Here is a 19802-nt window from a genome sequence, read left to right as displayed (position 1 = left end):
GCTTCCCTTATTCATAGATGTGATAAATTATTCCATGCTCCCCTTATTTGCCCATGGTATCACCCTTTATTTATAAAGTATGTACCCATTTTGACTATATCTTGGTATGTGGTGTGAGATGTTGGTCTATACCTAATTTCTGTCAAACTACTTTCTTGTTTTCCCACAGTTTTTGTCAAAAAATGAGTTCATGCCAAAAGCTTGGATCTTTGCCTTTATCAAACACTAAATTACTACAGTCATTTACTACTGTGTATTGTGTACTTAATCTATTTCACTGATCCACCACTCTGTTTCTTAGCCCAGCACTAATTTGTTTTGTGATTAATACTTTGTAATATGGTTTGAGATCTTGGTATCTACTAGGTCACCTCCTTCACATTTTTTTTCCCCATTGGTTCCTTCGATATTCTTGACTTTTTGTTCTTCCAGATGATTTCTACCATTTTTTTGATTACTGTAATTTAGAAAGGGAATTTGGCCAATGGTTCCCGCACATACACAAACTACTTTAAATTTTCCTATCAATCTATTTAGCTTCACCTAAATATTCATTCATTCATTTATTTATTTCTTGATTGATTGATTCATTCTATTGATTGGCTCTGACCAATAAGGAAGCTCCCTCCACCAGTGTTGATCCCCAGGCAGCTATACAAACTGAAAAAATGTTAAGTAATCTCTTTATTCACTCAGTGCCTTACTCCAAGAAGCATTCTGACCTAGTATCTCTAAAGCTATATGTAGTATATAAATAATGTGCACATATATTTTTCATGTCCTTGCCATGATATAAAAAATATTAACAGAGAGATGATTATTGTTCAAAAGTTTAAAAAAAAGTTATTTCCAGCTACTTGTTCAGATAAGATTAAGATTACAGAATGTTGAACTGAATATCGCCCAGAGGTAGTGTTGCATAGGAGATAGAGAGCTGACCTCTGAGTCAAGACCACCAGGATCTAAGTCCAAACTCGGACCACACACTTGTTGTGTGACCCTGGACAAATCACTTAACCTCTAAGTTGTCCCCAAGAAGCTCTATAAGGCTTTAAGTAGCAAAGCAGCTGCATTGGTAAGCAGAGTTTTCTCACTATGCCAATGAAATCACTGGTTTCCCACACCCAACAAACTCATCTAGTCCCACTCTCTAATTTCACAGGTGAGGAAACCCATGCCCTCAGAAGTGTGACTTGCTTCAAATGACCCAGGCAGTTCTGGGAGTCAAACCCAAGTCTTCTGACTTCAGATTATTTTTTTTATACCATGCTAAGAATTCATGTTTCCTACTTGTTTTCCTGAGACCACACAGGCTAATTAAAATAAGAAAGAGTGGACACAGCTTGGCTGTGTGTGTGTGTGTGGGGGGGGAGTTATTTTCCTACCTTTTCACAATGTGCTTTTGAGTGGCTGCATTTTTTACCAATGACTTTTACTTATAGACTCCAAAATTAAAATTCCCCTTCTAATGTTTAATATTTTCTAGACATCAAGGACAATATTGAGGAGAATGTAAATGAAGTAGATTTGTGGTTGGAAATGGGATTGTTCATCAGTTTTTCCTGCAGAGTTGCTGCCACTCTACACCATTATGAGAAATGCATTGTCAGCAATAATGTTGGAAAATAGACGTAATTATTTGTTTGCAGAAATATTAAGACGAATGCTTGCTGTAAAAAGAAAGTAACTAAATTTTGCTGTTTTAGAAGTGCAATATTTCACTACATTAATGAAGTAACATAAACCTCTGAGATTGTCTCCTTTAATTAGGTCTTTCAGAAGGCTACATATACCCTAGCAGTCATTTACAAAATATGCAAAAGGGAGAGATGTTAGAAGATTGAAAATGATCAGTGAGTAAGTGTGAGGAAGTTCTTAATTGGCACTTCAAAAAGAATTATTAAGGTTCCTTTGAATTTTATGCAGATCTTGAATTGACTTCTACAGCTCTTAGTTAATTAGAGTCTAGGCAAAAGTTTCAACTATATTATACAATTTATTACATTTTTATTTCAAAATATACATGTAATTCATTTGAAAATAAATATTTAAGTACTATTTACAGATGAAATAACGAAAGTGAAGGTCAGTACAGATGGGAAACAGATTCCTTTTGACAATGTTGCTACTCATGTAGTTACCTATTATAATATTCTAAAACTCATCTAAATTTCTCATCTCAATATTTTTCCCAAGTGTAGACATGTATAACCCCTGCTACATCATGTTACATTTCCAAACAATGTAATTCTTCACCCACATGTTTCTTTTAGTATTCCGGGGCTTCAGATTCAGTTCCTGAGGGGAAAAGAATAAGACAATTTAAGTACTTGTAAGCAATTTAAGTATATGTTTGGTTAACTATGGTCTAGCTTAATTTTCTGTTTCATGGATGCCTGTCTGCTATTTGATCCTCTATCAATAACAACAAATGAAATGTATAGAACATTTTCAGATTTGCAAAGAATTTTACATAGGTTATCTCATTTTATCTTCACAACAACTCACTCGGGTAGGCATGGGAGATAGTATTTTTTCCATTTTACAGATAGGAAAACTGAGACTTATGGAAGTTAAAGGGCATACCCAATGTCATTGAGCTAGTAAATGTCTAGGGTAGGATTCAAATTTGGGTGTCTGCTGTTCCCAAAGCCAGCATGATTTCTATTTTATTACATAAGGATGATGAGCTCTTTAGTATGTAAAACATACAGTACTACTATAAACCAAGCCCAAACCTTCCCAAACAATAATTTTTAGTCTATGATGGGGGAATAGATTGGGTCCCACTCTTAGTTTTGTAGTCAACTTCAATCTCTGTTCTGGATCTGCCCTGCTACCTATTTCAACTCGCAGCACCAATCATAATACCCAAAGTGATGAGTCCCGGGGGCAGCTAGGTGGCGCAGTGGATAAAACATTGGCCTTGGATTCAGGAGGACCTGAGTTCAAATCCAGCCTCAGACACTTGACACTTACTAGCTGTGTGACCCTGGGCAAGTCACTTAACCCTCATTGCCCCGGAAAAAACAACAACAAAAACAGCAAAGTGATGAGTCCCACTCCTGGACCCAAATTTCAACACATGCAGGAAGGGAAACCTAGGGTGGGTGGGGATGATGACTTCCTAGAGAGTTTTTTCAAAATGCCTGCTGGTTCAGGTTAGGAAAGTATTGTTTGGCTAGTCTAGAATTGGTTTAAGGAATCTAAAGTTTAAGGCTTTGCTATTGATTATTTTCATCTATTCCAAGAAAAACATACATTTTAAAAATCTGGCCTGTGACAGGAACAACTTTAATCTATTTCAAAAAGAAAATTTAATGCATATAATGTTGTTGTTTTTAGTCATTTTCAATCTATTCGACTCTCCTGACCCCATTTTGAGTTTCTTGGAAAAGATTAGTGATTTGTCATTTCCTTCTCCAACTCATTTTATAGATGAGAGAAACTAAGGCAAACAGGGTTAAGTGACTTGCCCAGGGTCACATAACTAGTGTCTAAAGCCAGATTTTGAATTTCATCAGTTCTCTGACTTCCAGAACTGGAGCTCTATCTACTTCACCACCTAGCTTCTCCATAATGTTATTCCTTTTTATTCACTTTTATATATACTTATAAGCCTAGTGTCTCCTTCAAATGTTAACTCCTTGAGGGCAGGAGCAGTCTCATTTTTTGTATCTACAGTTCTTAAGACATTGTCTGGCATATAGTATGGTGCTTAAATGGCTTGTTGGTTGAGTCATATTCTGATACAGTGGATCTTTGGATAATTTTTGCATTGCTATACGCTACTAATTTTCTAATTCATTTGTGGCTTTTTAAATCTTTTTAGTGCTTTTATTGTATGCTCTAGGATTAATGTTTTTTTTTTCTATGAGTTAATAGTCCCTGACAGATAAAGTCTTCTGGGCTCCCGGGGTGGCACTTTTTAGGGCATGGATGGCAATATAAATGAAAATGCCTAATGACTATCTGAAGTGATCATTGACTAGATGTGAGGCTCTAGATAGGACCACAGAATAATCTATAATCTCTTATACGATGAAGTTTCGTGAGTGGAATTTTTTTGGGGGGTGTGGGGGCAATGAGGGTTAAGTGACTTGCCCAAAGTCACACAGCTAGTAAGTGTCAAGTGTCTGAGGCTGGATTGAACTCAGGTCCTCCTGAATCCAGGCCTGTTGCTTTATCCACTGTGCCACCTAGCTGTCCCTTCTTGAGTAGAATTTTATACTTAATGGAATTTATTACATAGAAAAGCTTCAGAATATGTAATCTGGAATCTGGGCTTCTCTTCAGGTAATAATGATCTCTATGTATGCATCAAATTTGGGCTTCTCACTGCGGTTAGTGGGACAATATAATGTGAAATTGGGCTGAGAGTCAATGGCTCAGGGGCAGCTAGGTGGCGCAGTGGATAGAGCACCAGCCCTGGATTCAGGAGGACCTGAGTTCAAATCTGACCTCAAACACTTAACACTTACTAGCTGTGTGACCCTGAGCAAGTCACTTAACCTCAATTGCCTCACCCCTCCCCCCCAAAAAAAGAGTCAATGGCTCCTCCCTCCCTCTCCCCTCATCCCCCACTGACCAGGATATAACATTGATGGATGGCTTCCTGCAAGGGGTGAACAGGTAGACTTGAGGGACTTGTTGGGAAGAACCCCAGTCCCAAGGGGCCAAGCTTTGCTCCTAACAGCTTGGTTCCATTGAACCACTTTCACAAGCAGCAATTAACAGAGAATCCAGCAGTCATTCAGTCTCTCTCTCTCTCTCTCCCTCTCTCTCTCTCTCCCTTTCTCTCTCTCTCTCACTGCACAAATACAATATCAGCATTAATTATGGCTGTCTGTCACTTACCTTCTAAGGGTTCTTGACTACTCTGAGCGTCTGAGATTTCTAGAGAACCTGCGCTGAAAAACTCTAAGGCAAAAAAAAAAAAAAAGTGATGAAAAGAATAAACTCAACATTTACAGTTAATCATTGATTGAATGCAGCCTCATTCCCTACGATGTCCTCCCCCTTCTTTTTGCATTCTATGGCCTTTTAGGAATCACAGATGTTCTAGATTATTCTGAAAGAGTATTGGTCTAGGGGGCAGCTAGGTAACACAGTGGATAAAGCACCAGCCCTGGATTCAGGAGGACCTGAGTTCAAATTTGGCCTCAGACACTTAACATGTAGTAACTGTGTGACCCTGGGCAAGTCACTTAACCCTCAGTGCCCCACAAAAAAAAAGAAAAAAGATAAAAAAAAGAGTGCAAGGGCCTCCCAAGCAAATGACTTTAGAACTGTCTCCTGTCCCTGAGCAATGGCAGGATATACAGGAGCTAGAAAAACATCCCTGGCAGCAATCCATTGGGGCTCACTCCCTCAGCGTTGTTCCACTTGTGATTCAGGGAGTCTCAGGTGACGAAGTAGCAGGAATGAAGGATCCTAGATTGGCCCTTAGAGACCATCCGGCCCAATCTCCTTATTTTATGAATGAGATCATTGAGGGCCATTCAAACAATTTAAAAATATATAATCTTTGTGTGTGTGTGTGTGTGTGTGTGTGTGTGTGTGAGGCAATGGGGGTTAAGTGACTTGCTCAGGGTCACACAGCTAGTAAATGTCAAGTGTCTGAGGCTGGATTTGAACTCCGGTCCTCCTGAATCCAGGGCCAGTGCTTTATCCACTGTGCCACCTAGCTGCCCCTAAATATATAATCTTAAGGGGTAACGAAGTATTCCATATAAGCATGCATTAATTACAATATACAGAAAGTTTTGCATTACATGAAAGCAAAATTAAAATTGATTAGCTCAAATTCAATACCTCAACTAAGATGAAAAAATGTTTACCTTTGTCAAAAGAGAACTGAAGGGGCAGCTAGGTGGCACAGTGGATAGAACACCAGCCCTGGATTCAGGAGGACCTGAGTTCAAAACCAGCCTCAGACACTTAACACTTACTAGCTGTGTGACCCTGGGCAAGTCACTTAACCCCAACTGCCTCACCCCAAAAAAAAAAAAAAAAAGAGAGAGAGAGAACTGAAAACTAGACAATTACCCTGTCTCGTTTCTGTCTCTCCTCCCCCCATATATAACACTTAGTGCAGTGCCTAGCATTTAGTAGATACGTAATAAATGTTTATGTGTGTATTTATATAAATATACATACACAAACATACACATACATATATATGCATGTTGTTTATTTTTGTTCAGTTGTTTCAGTTGTGTCTGATCCTTTGTGACCTCACTTGGGGTTTTCTTGGCAAAGATAATGGAGTGATTTGCCATTTCCTTCTCCAGCTCATTTTACAGATGAGGAAACTGAGGCAAACAGAGTGAAATGACTTGCCCAGGGGCAGATAGGTAGTAAGTGTCTGAGGCCGGATTTGAATTCAGGTCTTTCTGACTCCAGGTCTGGGGTTTTATTCAACTCTGCCACCTAGCTGTCTATATATGTGTAAATGTGGGTATGTGTACACATACACCTAGAAATGACACAGTTTTGGTATTCAAAAAATCAAGTTAATTACAAATAACTTGGATTTAAACTCACTGCTCAAGTTCTTCAGCACCAACTATTTCCCTAGCCCTCTACAATACTGAGTACGCTCTCTTCATTCTACTGAAACTGTTCTCTGAAATATCACCCAAGTCAATCCAATGGCTTGTTTCTTGGTCTTTCTGGTCTTGACTTCTCTGTAGAATTCATTACCCTTTTCTTTCTTAAAACTCTCTGCTCTCTTGAATCCCATCAGTTTAGCCTCATTTGTACCCCTTCTGACCTCTCTGACATCACATTTTCAGGCTCCTCTCTGTTCTTCTGCCCCATAAATATTCATACTCTTCTTTATCTTTGAATTTCCTTTCTCACTTCGAGAGCTCATCTATTCACACACAATTGCAATGATCACGCCTATGTAAAAGATTGAATTTTCAGTCTGAACTTCAGTCCTCGCATTTCCAGATGGTCAAGTAACATAATACCCACACTGCCCAGCTTCATTTCAAACACTATGTCTAAACTAACCTTCTACTGGAAGTGCTGGAGGCACAGCAGCTGGAGGACAACCTGGAGTCAGAAAGTCCTGAGTTCAAATCTGGACTCAGTCATTTACTAGCTGTGTGACCTCCAGACAAGTCACTCAACCTCTGTTTGCCTGTTTTCCCCAACTGTGAAATGGAAGAATAACATCCCCTATACCTTGCAGGGTTTGATGTAAGGATCAATATGATCTTGACATCAATACGAAATAATATTTGTAAAAGAGCTTAGCACAGAGCACTGGCACATAGTAGGTACCTAGATTATTCTATTCCTTCACCTTCTTCCTCAAACCACTCTGCTTCCTTATTCCTGTCCCCTTGTGTTTATAGTATAAGAGCTGTTCTAGGTCATCCAGGCTCAAAGCCTAGTACTCACTTTGGTTCCTCTGGCAGCTATCACTGTTCCTCCCTCATTGCCCATGTAAGTAAGTCAATGGATTTTTTTTCCTTCAAAGAAACTCTTGTATCTTTCACTCTTTTCACCCCTCACTCAGGCCCCTAGTTCAGCCACTCTTGAACTATGGTAATGGTCTCCTAAATCGTTCTTCCTGCTTCATTCTCTCTCTATTCCAATTCATCTCACACTGTGACAAGATAAATCTTCCTAAAACCACTTCTCACTTTTAAATTTTTTATGGCTCCCAAACACCTACGGGTACTAAGGCCAGGGTCCTTAACCTGACTTCTACCATCTCAGTTTAACTTTTCAGTTTTATCTTCAATGAAGTAATTTTTCTCCAAACCTTCAGCTCTGGCAAAAAATAGCCTGTTCATTGCTCCCCAAATAACAACTTTGTACTTTCCCACCTCCAGGGTTTTGTACATGTCTCCTTCTATCTAAAATGCCACCTCCATTCTCTTTTCCTCTCTCTGCTTTTGGGATTTAGTTCAATCCCTTGGAAAGGAACTCTTCACACACTATTTATTCCAGTGACAATGGTCTCTTCCTTGTCTTAACATATATGGCCTGCATCATTCACTTAGCACCTAATATATGTTTTTTGGTGTTGCTGAATTTACTAGTAACGTCATACTGTTATTAACTTTTTTACATATTTAGGTTTTATTTTCTAGCTAGATTAGTGTAAGATTCTCAAAGGCAGAAACCAAATCTAAGATATAAAGGGTATCTCAAAAGTCTTGGAGTGGTTGTAGCTATTAAAGCTTAAAACTATACTAAATACAGGGTGTTGTGAACATTTTGGTGTGCAGTTTTAAACTATTCAAGTAATTGAAGCTTGAAACTGAAATAAGACCTTTTGGATACCCCTTGTTTGTATTCCCTACAATGCCTCATACATAGTAGGTATTAAATCAATGACAAAATATTTTTCTTCAACCAGTGTTTTTCTTCTAAAGAACAAAAAAAAAATTCAAATATATTTTCGCATTTCTGTAAGGAATCAGAGAGGGATATTCTTTGATCCCATTTTATGAACAAGCAACAGAATTGTATAATTTATTCCCATAAGATTGAATTTTAGCATTTGGGGATGAAAATGGGTAATTTTTAATTAAATCAATTACTACCAGTTTGCTCCTTTTGATCGTCTTCCTGGGTTTCATCAATTTGTATTCTGACTCTGTTTTCACGTGGTAACAATTCAGCTACTAAAATACATAAATTAAATAAAAATGAAAATGTAAATATAGATGAATGTCATCACATTCTTTATACTTGCAACAGAGGTTGTTTAATTTCTTGGTTTGCCTTGAATTTCCCAGAATTGAGCTCCAACCCCCTTAAAAAAATTACAATTAGAGGGAAAGAAGATAGAAAGTGAGTGATAAGGAAATAAGGGATGGTGGGGTAGTGGGGTGGGGAGGTGGGGAGCGTTGGGAGGTTGGGGAGGAGATTAAAATTACCCAAGATTTCAGGAAGAAGAAAACTCAAAGACCATGAAGATAAATAGATAAGTCAACAGGAAAAACAGTAACAACAAAAGGAAATATGCCTCTATATCTATAAAAATGAGTACAGGAATCTACAGATAAATATCACAAAACAAAGGACAATGACCTAGATGAGACACGGAATCTCTCTGAAATTTGAGGAGAACATGGAATTACAATATGCTGTTCCTGAGTGGGTCAAAAGAGAAATGGGAATTGTGAGAGCAGAATTATGGCCTGCACAGCAAAAATAATGGACAGAATAGAAAAACTGTAATCTTCGATGGCAGGTTTCACTAAAGAAACAAAGAGAGGTCTAAAGATTGGAATGCAAAATATACAGAAGGACAATCGAGAAGGGAAGCAAAAACAGTAACGTTAGATGAAAATATGCCCTGATATGCAAGCAAAACATGCTGATCCGGAAGACAGAATTCACAGAGACAACCTAAGATTATAGATCTCCAGAAAAACATGACAAGACAAAAAAAAAATAATCTTAACACCATAATGAGGGAAATAATAAAAGAGAAGAGCCCAGAACTTCTGTATATAGAAAATTTAAATTCCAATTGAAAAAATTGACAGATCACCTCCAGAAAAAAATAAACAAGGCAGAAAATTCCGATATACATAATGGTTCAATTTAATTATTTATTCATTTCATTCAGTGACCCTCGTCACCCTGACGGTGTTTTCCCCAAACAAGAGACTTAGAATTACTGCAAGGGGCTCCTGTCAAAACCTTTGCTAGCTTACACCATACTGCCATAGACTCTGAGAGCACAGCGTCACCAGCACACCTTAGAGTACTATGCAATGGTTGTTGTTATTGTTATTATTATTATCATTATTGTTATGATGAGACACCAGAGTAGATCCTTGAACTAAGTTTTAAAAATAATAAAATTTAGCTGGAGAATACATATTTTAAACATCTCTTATGATATGTAGTTTAGTGTTTCTTTTGTGGAAACATATTTTTTAAAAAATTCCACCTAAAATTTTACCTGGAACGTATGCCTTGTAATATAATACTTCTCCAAGCGCAATTAGTTTTTCCTGTTTAAAAAAAAAAAAAGACATACATGACTACAGCACAGGTACTATATCAATGATCACTAATTTTTTGATCCCAATTAGAGATTTCCTTAGTGTACAACTACTAATGTGGAAAGCCCCTCTGCCAATGAAGATCAACAATGATCTTCTTTGGCAACTCCTATTGTCTGGAGTCTGCAGAGCTTAAGTGACATTCACGTGGCCATAGAGCTACTATGTATGTACAAGAGGCATAACTTGAAACATAGTCCTTGTGATCAAAAGACCTGGCTCTCTATACATTATGCCATGTTACCTCTTAATGATCATTATTATCGATGTAATCACATTTCAAAGTAAGATATTTTACTTATTATTTTAAGTGGCTAAATACAGAGCAAGCAAATGGCATTGAGATAATTTGAAGTGTGAGTATAAAGTAATCAAACATTTCACCTTCCCAACAGTCTAGAAAGGCACACACTGAAATGAGTGGTATCCTTGGAAGTCATCCCTCTGGGAGGCTGCACCCTAATTCCTTGGAGGCACGTGGCACAATTGCAGGAGTTATTGGCTCAGGAAGTATTGAGATCTCCTTTGAGATAGTCTTCAGAGGGGATTCCATGAAGCCTTTTCCAAGTTCTCAGGTGGAAGTGATCTTTCTGGTTTTATATTTATTGTAGCACATTGTTTTGTATATCTCTTCTACATTTGATGTTTTCTGTTTGTATACATCTCATGTCCCGTTACACTCAAGATCTTTGAGGAGAGCAATGATGTGTTTATGAAGCTGCCATGTTGAGAGGCCTCATGGTTTAGTGCACTGGGGATCATAGCTCTAGAATTAGAAGAGGCCTCAGAGGTCATGTAGTCCAACTCCTCTTTTTTGTAGATGAAGGAACTGAGGAGGAGGTGGCTTCACACAGGTATGAAAGCCTCAGCGGTGGGATATGAATCTAAGTTATCCTACTCCAAAGCCGGTATTCTCTATATACCATGTTCCTTCCCAAAAGGTTGTCCTTAGAGCCAGGATGACTTGGGTTCAAGTCCTACCCCTGACACATAAAGGTTTCATAACTTTGGGTCAGTCACCTAACCCCTCAGTGTCTCTAAGACTCCAATTGCAGATAATCTACATCAGCAGAGGAGGTTACACACTGGAGTTCCCCATATGGATGAAATCATGGGTCCAGATCAAAACAACAACAAAAATCTTCGCGAGGCAGAAACAAACTGAACACGGAGGCTATTTTACACTAGTGCCATACCGACAGAGTTAAATTCAAGCCCTTATCACCTCTCATCTAGATTGAAAATAACTTGCCACATAATTTGATCTCCTTGCCTCAAGTCTCTCCCCTCCTTAACTGCCATCTTCCACAAAGCCTAGTGATTTTCCTAAAGTATAGGTCCAACCATGCCCAGTAAACTACAGTGACTCTCTGCTACATTTATGATGAAAATTAAATTCCTCTGTTTATCTAGGAAGAGCGTGAAAGGGAATTGGTTTTGAAAACCGGGGACCTCACCACACAAAGGAGCTGATAACGGGTGTTAAACGAACTGTAAAATTGCTTCCATAGCCGGTGATCCCTTTTTGAGGTACACACAAATCCCTTGAATGGGCAAGAAAGGAAGCAGTATCATAGTTGAAAAATTATGGGTCTCCCACCCCTGGAGACCTGACCGAAGATTAGTCAGGTGAGTCTAGTAGGTCAGACTTGAAGCAATCAGCTCCGGATGAGACACATAGAGAACTGTGACAAATGAAACCCGAAAATACAGAGTTTCTGAGTAATTAATAAGAAATTTATTAAGCTAATTTATAATCACTAAATTGGTCAGTGGTTTCGTTCAGTAACCAAAAACCTTAAAGGAGACCCTGAAATGCCTTAAATCCCCTCTGAAAGGGAATTTCCTTAATAAGTGAAACTCAATATGCGGATTGGTAGACATTTAATGAGGGGCAGCTAGGTGGCACAGTGGATAGAGCACGGGCCCTGGAGTCAGGAGGACCTGAGTTCAAATCTGGTCTCAGACACTTAACAGGTACTAGCTGTGTGACCCTGGGCAAGTCACTTAACACCAATTGACTCACAAACAAACAAACAAACAAACAAACAAACTGTAGACATTTAATGAGGAGGTAGGCTAAAAATCTTCAGCTCCTTCTTCTGAGAATTTAGCTTGATCATGAGACTCATGTGAGAAGGGGAAGCCGTTTCTATCTGAACCTCTCTGGCTAGTTTGCTCCTTCATGAGCTGGGTTATCCTAAACTCTAATGGAGGGGATCAAGGACAGGGGTTCTTCCTACACACAAAGGCTGACCCAGACAGGATTCTGTTTATACTCTAAATAGAATTATTTCTCCTAGTTGGGTGGGGTCTTAATGAGCATATGCCTTGAGAGCTAGAGACAATTTCATCAGTCAGCAATGCCCTTCAGAGGTTGACTGACCTTTTCAGGATTTGGAAATAAAAGGAAGGATCACAAATTAATACTAATAATTGTTATTAATATTTAATATGTTACTATAATAGTATAATATTCATCTCATAACACATGCCGTGGAGAAGGGGAGGCTGCCAGAAGTTGTGTGGAGCTGAGAATGAACATGTAGGCAAAGGCAGGTGCCAGAGGAAAGGGAGCCAATCAGACACGAGCAATGTTGAACAGAGGCTCTGTCCCAACACTGAAGAACTGGCTTCTTCCCTCCCTGATGACTCCTGGAATTAGATCATCTGCCTCCAAGGCTTAAGACCTTCCAAGGGTATGTCCAACTTATAGCCCAGCCAACTGCATTGCCCCTTCTGAATCCATCAGAAAGAGAAGTAGGTGTTTATACTTTGTAAAGGCATCATGGGATATTGCTGCTTTGTTACCACATCAATGCCTTGTCATTTCTGACTATATCATCTGAGCTGGGATCTGTGTGGAATCAAATTCAAGCCCCCACAACCCAATTACATGAACAAATTAATTTGCTTGTATCTTTTCTGAAATTACCTGTTCGAGATCATGGATTATTGCACCCTTAACATCTTCTGTTAATTCAGTCTCAGTCAAATTCGTGCAAGGCAACCAGATTCCATTCATGCATTGTACTGGCATGGAAAACACCATTCCCTCAGGTGTGCTAAATTCACCTGGAGTGTCCCACAAGACAGTTAATAATAAATACAATGAGTTATTTCTTCTTCCCTGCCCTATGAATATGCACAGTACTAAAAAGACACACAATAAATGTTTTTGGTGATGATTATGCTAAATGATCAGATGGCCATCTCTTCTACCAGCTTTATAGCTATCATTTAGTTCTACTGGAACCCAGTCGGTTCTTGATTATCTATGCCTGGATAATGCCTGTGTAGATTTACTGAAAGTAGAAACTGTGGACTCTAGGACCTCCTACCTAGCTGGCTCCATGACTATTTTCTCCTGCCCACATTCCCTGAGCTGGCAGTCTACATTTCCCATGCCATCTTTCATGAAGTCCTATGTGTTTGCATTCTCTGCCCATATTCTAACCCATAGGGTAGTTATATATGATCTATGGGCCAAGTTATATGGTTTGGAAAGGAAGGGAGAGGGACTATAGACATGATGATTTTTCAGCTCAATACCGAATGTTCATTAAAACAATCATTACAAATTGGCTATGGCTGGTGATGGGAATGTTACTGTTAACTACTGAGTGTGCACTCCACATCACTAAGTTGGCTCCTTTTATGCTAGAGTAGTTTTTGTTTGTCAGGTGGGAAAATTTGTGGCTGGCTTCCCAGCAGTGTTGTTCAATGGAAAAAGCCCTGTCACTGCTCTTCTGCTGAAGGCAGTACTTTTGTGACAGAACTTGGGCAATTGGTTTTGCCTCTCTAGACCTGGGGGGGGGGCTGGGGGTTTGCACTAAATACTTCTTAAGGTGGCTTTTAATTCTAACATCTTATGAATCAATCTTGCTCTTGTCCACTAGGATAAACAGGACTTCATTAAGTAGACATACATCTAAAAAAGTGGAAAATACTGGAATTTCCCACCACTCCAAATGCTTCCTTAAGACAGCCTCCTGTCTCTATGCTTTACTCACTCTTTGATTTCTCTGAGAAAATGTCAAACTGCCTCAAATATCAGCCTCACCTGCTTGTTGATGCTTGGGATCCCTTTAAGAGGATACAAAGCCATTCGTTTTACACTTAGACATATGCATAAAGTGGAAACCAATGACATAGTCACACTCATTTGTAAATTACTGATACCAGATCCTTTCATAAGAGCAGGTATTGATAGGGGAATTATAGAACAAAGTCCCTGGGGATCTGAAAGAGATAAGAGACAGGACACCAGGGTGGTGAAAAGGAAAGCTGAGGGGGCTGAACTTGGGTCTACTTCAACATTCTGCCTACTGGGAACCGTTCCAGAGTCTGTGTCTCATACTCAGATGGAACTCCTGCAGGGAGGAAATTCCTAGGGGGTAGTAGCTATTCTCCTGTGTTATCTGTGCTAATACGTTTATTGACATGAGTGAATGAGAATAGTGATGACAAAAAGAAGACAGCACCTGTAGTATGGTGTACTAGAAAGGGCACCAGATTGGGAACAAGGTCTGCTCCTGCTATCTAATGTGACTTTAGGCAGGTCATTTAATTGCTCCAGAACTCAGGGATCTCATCTATAAAATAAGCACACTGGGCCAGATGATCTCCCAGAAAGGACAATCAGGAGGGGAAGGCCTTCAAGATCATGCTAGAAGAGGCTCTGTTGAAGGAACTGGGGCTATCTACTTTGCTGAAAAGGCAGCTTTGGGGCTAACCATTTTTCAGGGGCAAGTGGTGGGGTCAGGGAAATCTTGGAGAGATGCTTCCTTGGGACACAAGGCCCTATTGTGGGGAAAGAGCCCAGGACACCACCCTGTGTTGGGGAGAGACCCCTTGACACACTGAAGCTGCTGCTGAGAAGTCACTGTGGGGGGATGGAGCAAGGGGGACCAAAGATATCCTGGAGGTTGGGTGGTCCCCCTGACCAAGTTATACCTATGCATTGGAAGTAGGAGTGAGCAGTGATAACTGTTTGGAAGTATTTCAAAGGCTGTTATGTGGAAGGGGGATTAGATTGGTTCTCCTTGGCACCAGAAATCAGAGCCTGAAAAGATGGTTAGAAGTTACAAAGGCAGACTTAGGCGTGAGGTAAGAAAGAAGTTATTAACAATTGTTGTTATTTAGTTATTTTCAATTGTGTCTGACTCAGTGACCCTGTTTAGAATTTTCTTGGCAAAGATACTGGAATGATTTGCCATTTCCCTCTGTGGCTTATTTTACAGATGAGGAAACTGAGGCAAACAGGGTTAAATGACTCACTCAGTGTCACACAGCTAGTGTCTGAGGTCAGATTTGAACTCAGGAAGATGAGTCTACCTGACTCCAGGCCTGGCACTCTATGCACGGTGCCACCTAAATGCCCTTTATTAACAATTAGAGCTGCCTAAAAAAAAGTAGAATGACTTCCCTTAGGAGGTACTGTGTTGTCCTCCACTTAAGGTCCCCAAGGCAAGGCAAGGCTGAATGATTTTGTTGTCTGATATGTTTTAGAGGCTATCCTTGTTCAGGTAAGGATTGAACCAAAGGGTTTCTGAGGTCCAGTCTATCTTTTTTTTTTTTTTTACATGGGGCAATGAGGGTTAAGTGACTTGCCCAGGGTCACACAGCTAGTAAGTGTCAAGTGTCTGAGGCTGGATTTGAAGTCAGGTCCTCCTGAATCCAGGGCTGGTGCTTTATCCACTGTGCCACCTAGCTGCTCCCTGAAGTCTGGTCTAACTGAGATTTTGTGATTCTCTCAGGGACCTTCAGTTCATAATCCCAGGCGCTTCTAGCTCCCAACAAAGTTAAGAATTCTGATCACTGAGCTAGCACAATACTCTTATCATGTTAATGAGCAAATTATATAAATTCAATTAAAATGTTATCTTTTATTTATATCCCTAAAATAGAAATACAAAAGTATTTTTTTAATATACTGAAGTATGTAACTATAGGGAGTCTTCAACTTATAAATAAGTTGTGGGGAGGCTAGGTGGTGGATTCAGGAGTACCTGAGTTCAAATCTGGCCTCAGACACTTGACACTTACTAGCTGTGTGACCCTGGGCAAGTCACTTAACCCCCATTGCCCCACCCCCCCCAAAAAAAGTTGTATTGTAAAATTAATTCCAAAGTCAGTTCATTTAGGATTCAGAATGAGAGGTATTTTCTTAGAGAAGTAGATAGATGATGGTCTTCACAGAAAGTAAGTTAATGAATAACCCATTTGTTTTCTATCTCTATAATATTTAAAGGGCTAAGCCAGAAATGTCAAACTCAATATGGCCCTGGCCCTTGTGTGCAGTCAGAACCAGATTAAGATGTAACTAGGAAATATTTAACAAATTAATAAAAATATTGCTGTTCAGTTGTGTCTGACTCTTTGTGACCTCATCTGGAGTATCTTGCCATTCCCTCCTCCAGCTCATTTTACAGCTGAGGAAACTGAGGCAAACAGGGTTGAATGACTTCCCTAAGGTCACACAGCTAGGAAGTATCTGACGGCAGATTTGAACTCAGGAAGAGGAGTCTTCTTAACTTCAGGGCTAGTGCTCTATTCACTTTGGCATCTAGCTGCCAAAAATAGAATACATTGCAGTTAATGTCAATTTGTCGTTTTATAAGTCAATATGGGGCCCACTGAAATCCATTTCTTTTTGAGTATGACACTAATGGAATATACAACTTAAGCCCTATGGAGGCACCTAAGGAGAAAGGAAGATGAAGATACTCAAAAGGGCCAATACATCAAAGTTCTTCTCTGGCACTTCAGTTCTCAAATTTTTCCAGACTGAAACCAGGAAGACCTAGGGACTAGGACTCCTTCTTATTCCCTCCTTCATCAACTTCTAGAATGGGGAAGTTAAACTAAGGAAAAGAAACCAGACCCTTGATGGAGCTTTGTTGAGATTTAAGAGATGGGAATTAACAGAGTTATGCAGGCTCTGCTCTACGCAGGAAAAAGAAAGACAAGCTTATCATATGATGCGAGAAACAAAGATTCACCTTCACTTATTATTCCCAGAGAGAAGACCTCTCCTGGCGGAGAATTGTGGTACCAAAACTTCAGTATGGTGGCTATGCAGTGTGCAGGGTAAAATACCTCTTTGGAAATGCCCTGTCAAACTCCACAAGTTGAGAGAGTTCCCAAATTCTTTGTATAATCAGTCACTGCAAGAAGTGAAAGGGATAACTTTATTACAAGACAATTCTCTGTAAAATAACAAGAAACAAAACAAAACAAATAACAAGAAACACAAAGAGTGGAAAACATCAACATAAATAATCACACACCAACTCCAACCTAAGAGCTCTGTCACAGATTAGCTTTATATTCTCTATATATTTCTACTCATGATCCCATTTTGCCCAAGAACTTTTTACGAGACCCTGGGTATATAGGTATATAAAACAGGTATACATAACCTTTTACTGCTGCCAAATTTTTGCAACACCCACACTCAGTTACACAAACCCATATGGGGTCACAACCCACAGTTTAAGAAGCTTTATTCTATATGACTGTGTATAAAGAGAGAGAGAGAGAGAGAGAGAGAGAGAGAGAGAAAGAGATTATAAGCTACATGAGGGCAGGAAGTATGTCTTAATTTGTTATTTCCTTTGGTGCATTACACATTGTTTTTCACAGAGTGAACAAATAATAAATGGTCATTGAATGATTGATACTATAAAGTGTTAAATAAGTCTGTAGCTAGTATAAGTTCTTGTTTAAATAGTGTATTTTCCACCACATTATGGAAAAATACATGCTATGGAATACATTTTGTCTATGGTTGCCTACTTCAATAATTCAAGAATCTTATCTTTTTTTCTCTGTGGGTATTCCTTCCATAGGAGACATTCTTGAAGAGTTGCTATGGCCAAGAAATTCATGACTCTGTCATCCACTCAGCCAAACATGGTTGTGGATGGTTTTTTAAAAAATCATACACATTCCAGATCACAGTTTTATATCTCTATCAGAATATATTAAAGCATGCAGTGCACATTGGATAATCTAGCAGGGGCAGCCAGGTGGAGCAGTAAATAGAGCACTGGCTCTGAAATTGGGAGGACCTGAGTTCCAATCTGAACTCAGACAATTACTAGCTGTGTGACTCAGGGCAAGTCACTTAACCCCAATTGTCCTAAACATCGAGGTCATCTCCAGTGGTCCTGATACAGATCTTGTCACTGGACCCAGATGGCCCTGGAAGAGAGTGAGGCTGATGACAACATAGCCCTCCCTCACTTAAATCCAATTAACCTCAAATCCAATTCATGACCTGATGTCGTGGTCCTCTTAGAGAATGAAGGACAATCAACAACAACAAAAGCAGTCCACAAAACTGATTCTATGAAGTGACAGACGTCATTTATTATTGCCTAAAGATCTGTTGTATGGGGTTGGATTTCAGAAGGACATATCTATGGATAATTTTTAGAAATGTAATGGGGCAGGGGCAGCTAGGTGGGCACAGAGCACTGGCCCTGGATTCAGGAGGACCTGAGTTCAAATCCGGCCTCAGACACTTAACACTTACTAGCTGTGTGACCCTGGGCAAACCACTTAACCCCAATTGTCTCACTAAAAAAATAAAAAAGTATACCAGGAAGAACTTCTCCTAGGCCAAAAGGAGTAATATAAATTGGACCAAAAATCCAAATATCCAAACATTGTTGTGCTCTTTTTCTGGTTCCCCTTAATCTTAAAATAATGAAATGTGATCAAAAATATTTTCAGTGAAAAGTTTAGAAAATTATATACACACGCAATTAATATATGAATATAGTTCAGAGTTAAATACAAAAACTATAGTGGCCAAGCTTTTGTTTCATATGAATATATATATATATATATAGTCCATTCACTTCAATTGGTAGCATGGTAAGTATGGAGAGTTGGATCAATTAATTTTAAAGGCTCTGATAATTTTATTATCTATTAATATACAATGATTAGCATAAAATATTCCATACCTATCAAATATCAAGTTTAACAGGTAACGTGAATAGCTTGGAGGTCCCCAAATGGCACTGTCATATCTGAAAACTTTTGCTTTCCTCAGATCAATGTAGCGAGAGCCAGTAATATTACCCCAAATTATCACATCTTTGATGTCTAGAACAAAAAAAAAGCCGGAATTAACAAATATAATAATGTATGTAAAAATTAGAAAATACATCACCTGTGAGCTATTTAATTGGGATCTTAACCTAGAGAAATTGGTCTTTAAAATATATGAGGGTAGGGGAAGTTAGGTGGTGCAGTGGATAGAGCACCAGCCCTGGAGTCAGGAGGACCTTAGTTCAAATCTGGCCTCAGACACTTAATACTTATTAGCTGGGCAAGTTGCTTAACTCCAATTGCCTCATCAAACAAACAAACAAAAAAATAAAACAAAATATATGAGGGTATCCTACTCATCTTTTATTTCCTTGTGTAGCCTTTTAGAAATGTTTTATTAATGAATTTTTGTTTTATATCACAATTATTTTTAGAAACATAACCCTTCTTCCATAGCTCCAACCCTCACCCCAAAAGGGAACCCTCCTCTCTCATAACATGATTATAATTAAGTTAAAATTAAGTGTTAAGCAAAATCAGTTACTTCTTCTGAATGTAAGTGACCCCTCTACCCTAGAGGTCTTCTCTCTCTTCGCTGTGAAGATGGAGGTATTTTTCCATCATTTGTTTTTTGGGACCACCATTGTTTTTTTTCATTTGTGTTGGCTTCATTTTATTGACTGTTTTAGTTTA

General features: G+C 39.0%; 1 protein-coding gene across 1 annotated transcript in view; it reads right to left on the bottom strand.

The window, feature by feature from the left end:
* Nucleotides 1–2136: 2136 nt before the first annotated feature.
* MDH1B (malate dehydrogenase 1B) overlaps nt 2137–19802 on the bottom strand; it is a 39221-nt gene continuing 21555 nt past the window's right edge. The window contains 7 exon segments of the mRNA XM_043996864.1: nt 2137–2298; nt 4858–4920; nt 9941–9992; nt 12979–13118; nt 17048–17138; nt 17140–17212; nt 19022–19163. Of these exon segments, the coding sequence (XP_043852799.1) occupies nt 2270–2298; nt 4858–4920; nt 9941–9992; nt 12979–13118; nt 17048–17138; nt 17140–17212; nt 19022–19163 (590 nt within the window). The 3' untranslated portion in view covers nt 2137–2269.

The sequence above is a fragment of the Dromiciops gliroides genome, chromosome 3 (genome assembly GCF_019393635.1).
Source record: "Dromiciops gliroides isolate mDroGli1 chromosome 3, mDroGli1.pri, whole genome shotgun sequence".
Classification (NCBI taxonomy): Eukaryota; Metazoa; Chordata; class Mammalia; order Microbiotheria; family Microbiotheriidae; genus Dromiciops; species Dromiciops gliroides.
Note: the sequence above shows the minus strand (reverse complement) of the source record. Positions and strands in the feature narration are given on the sequence as shown.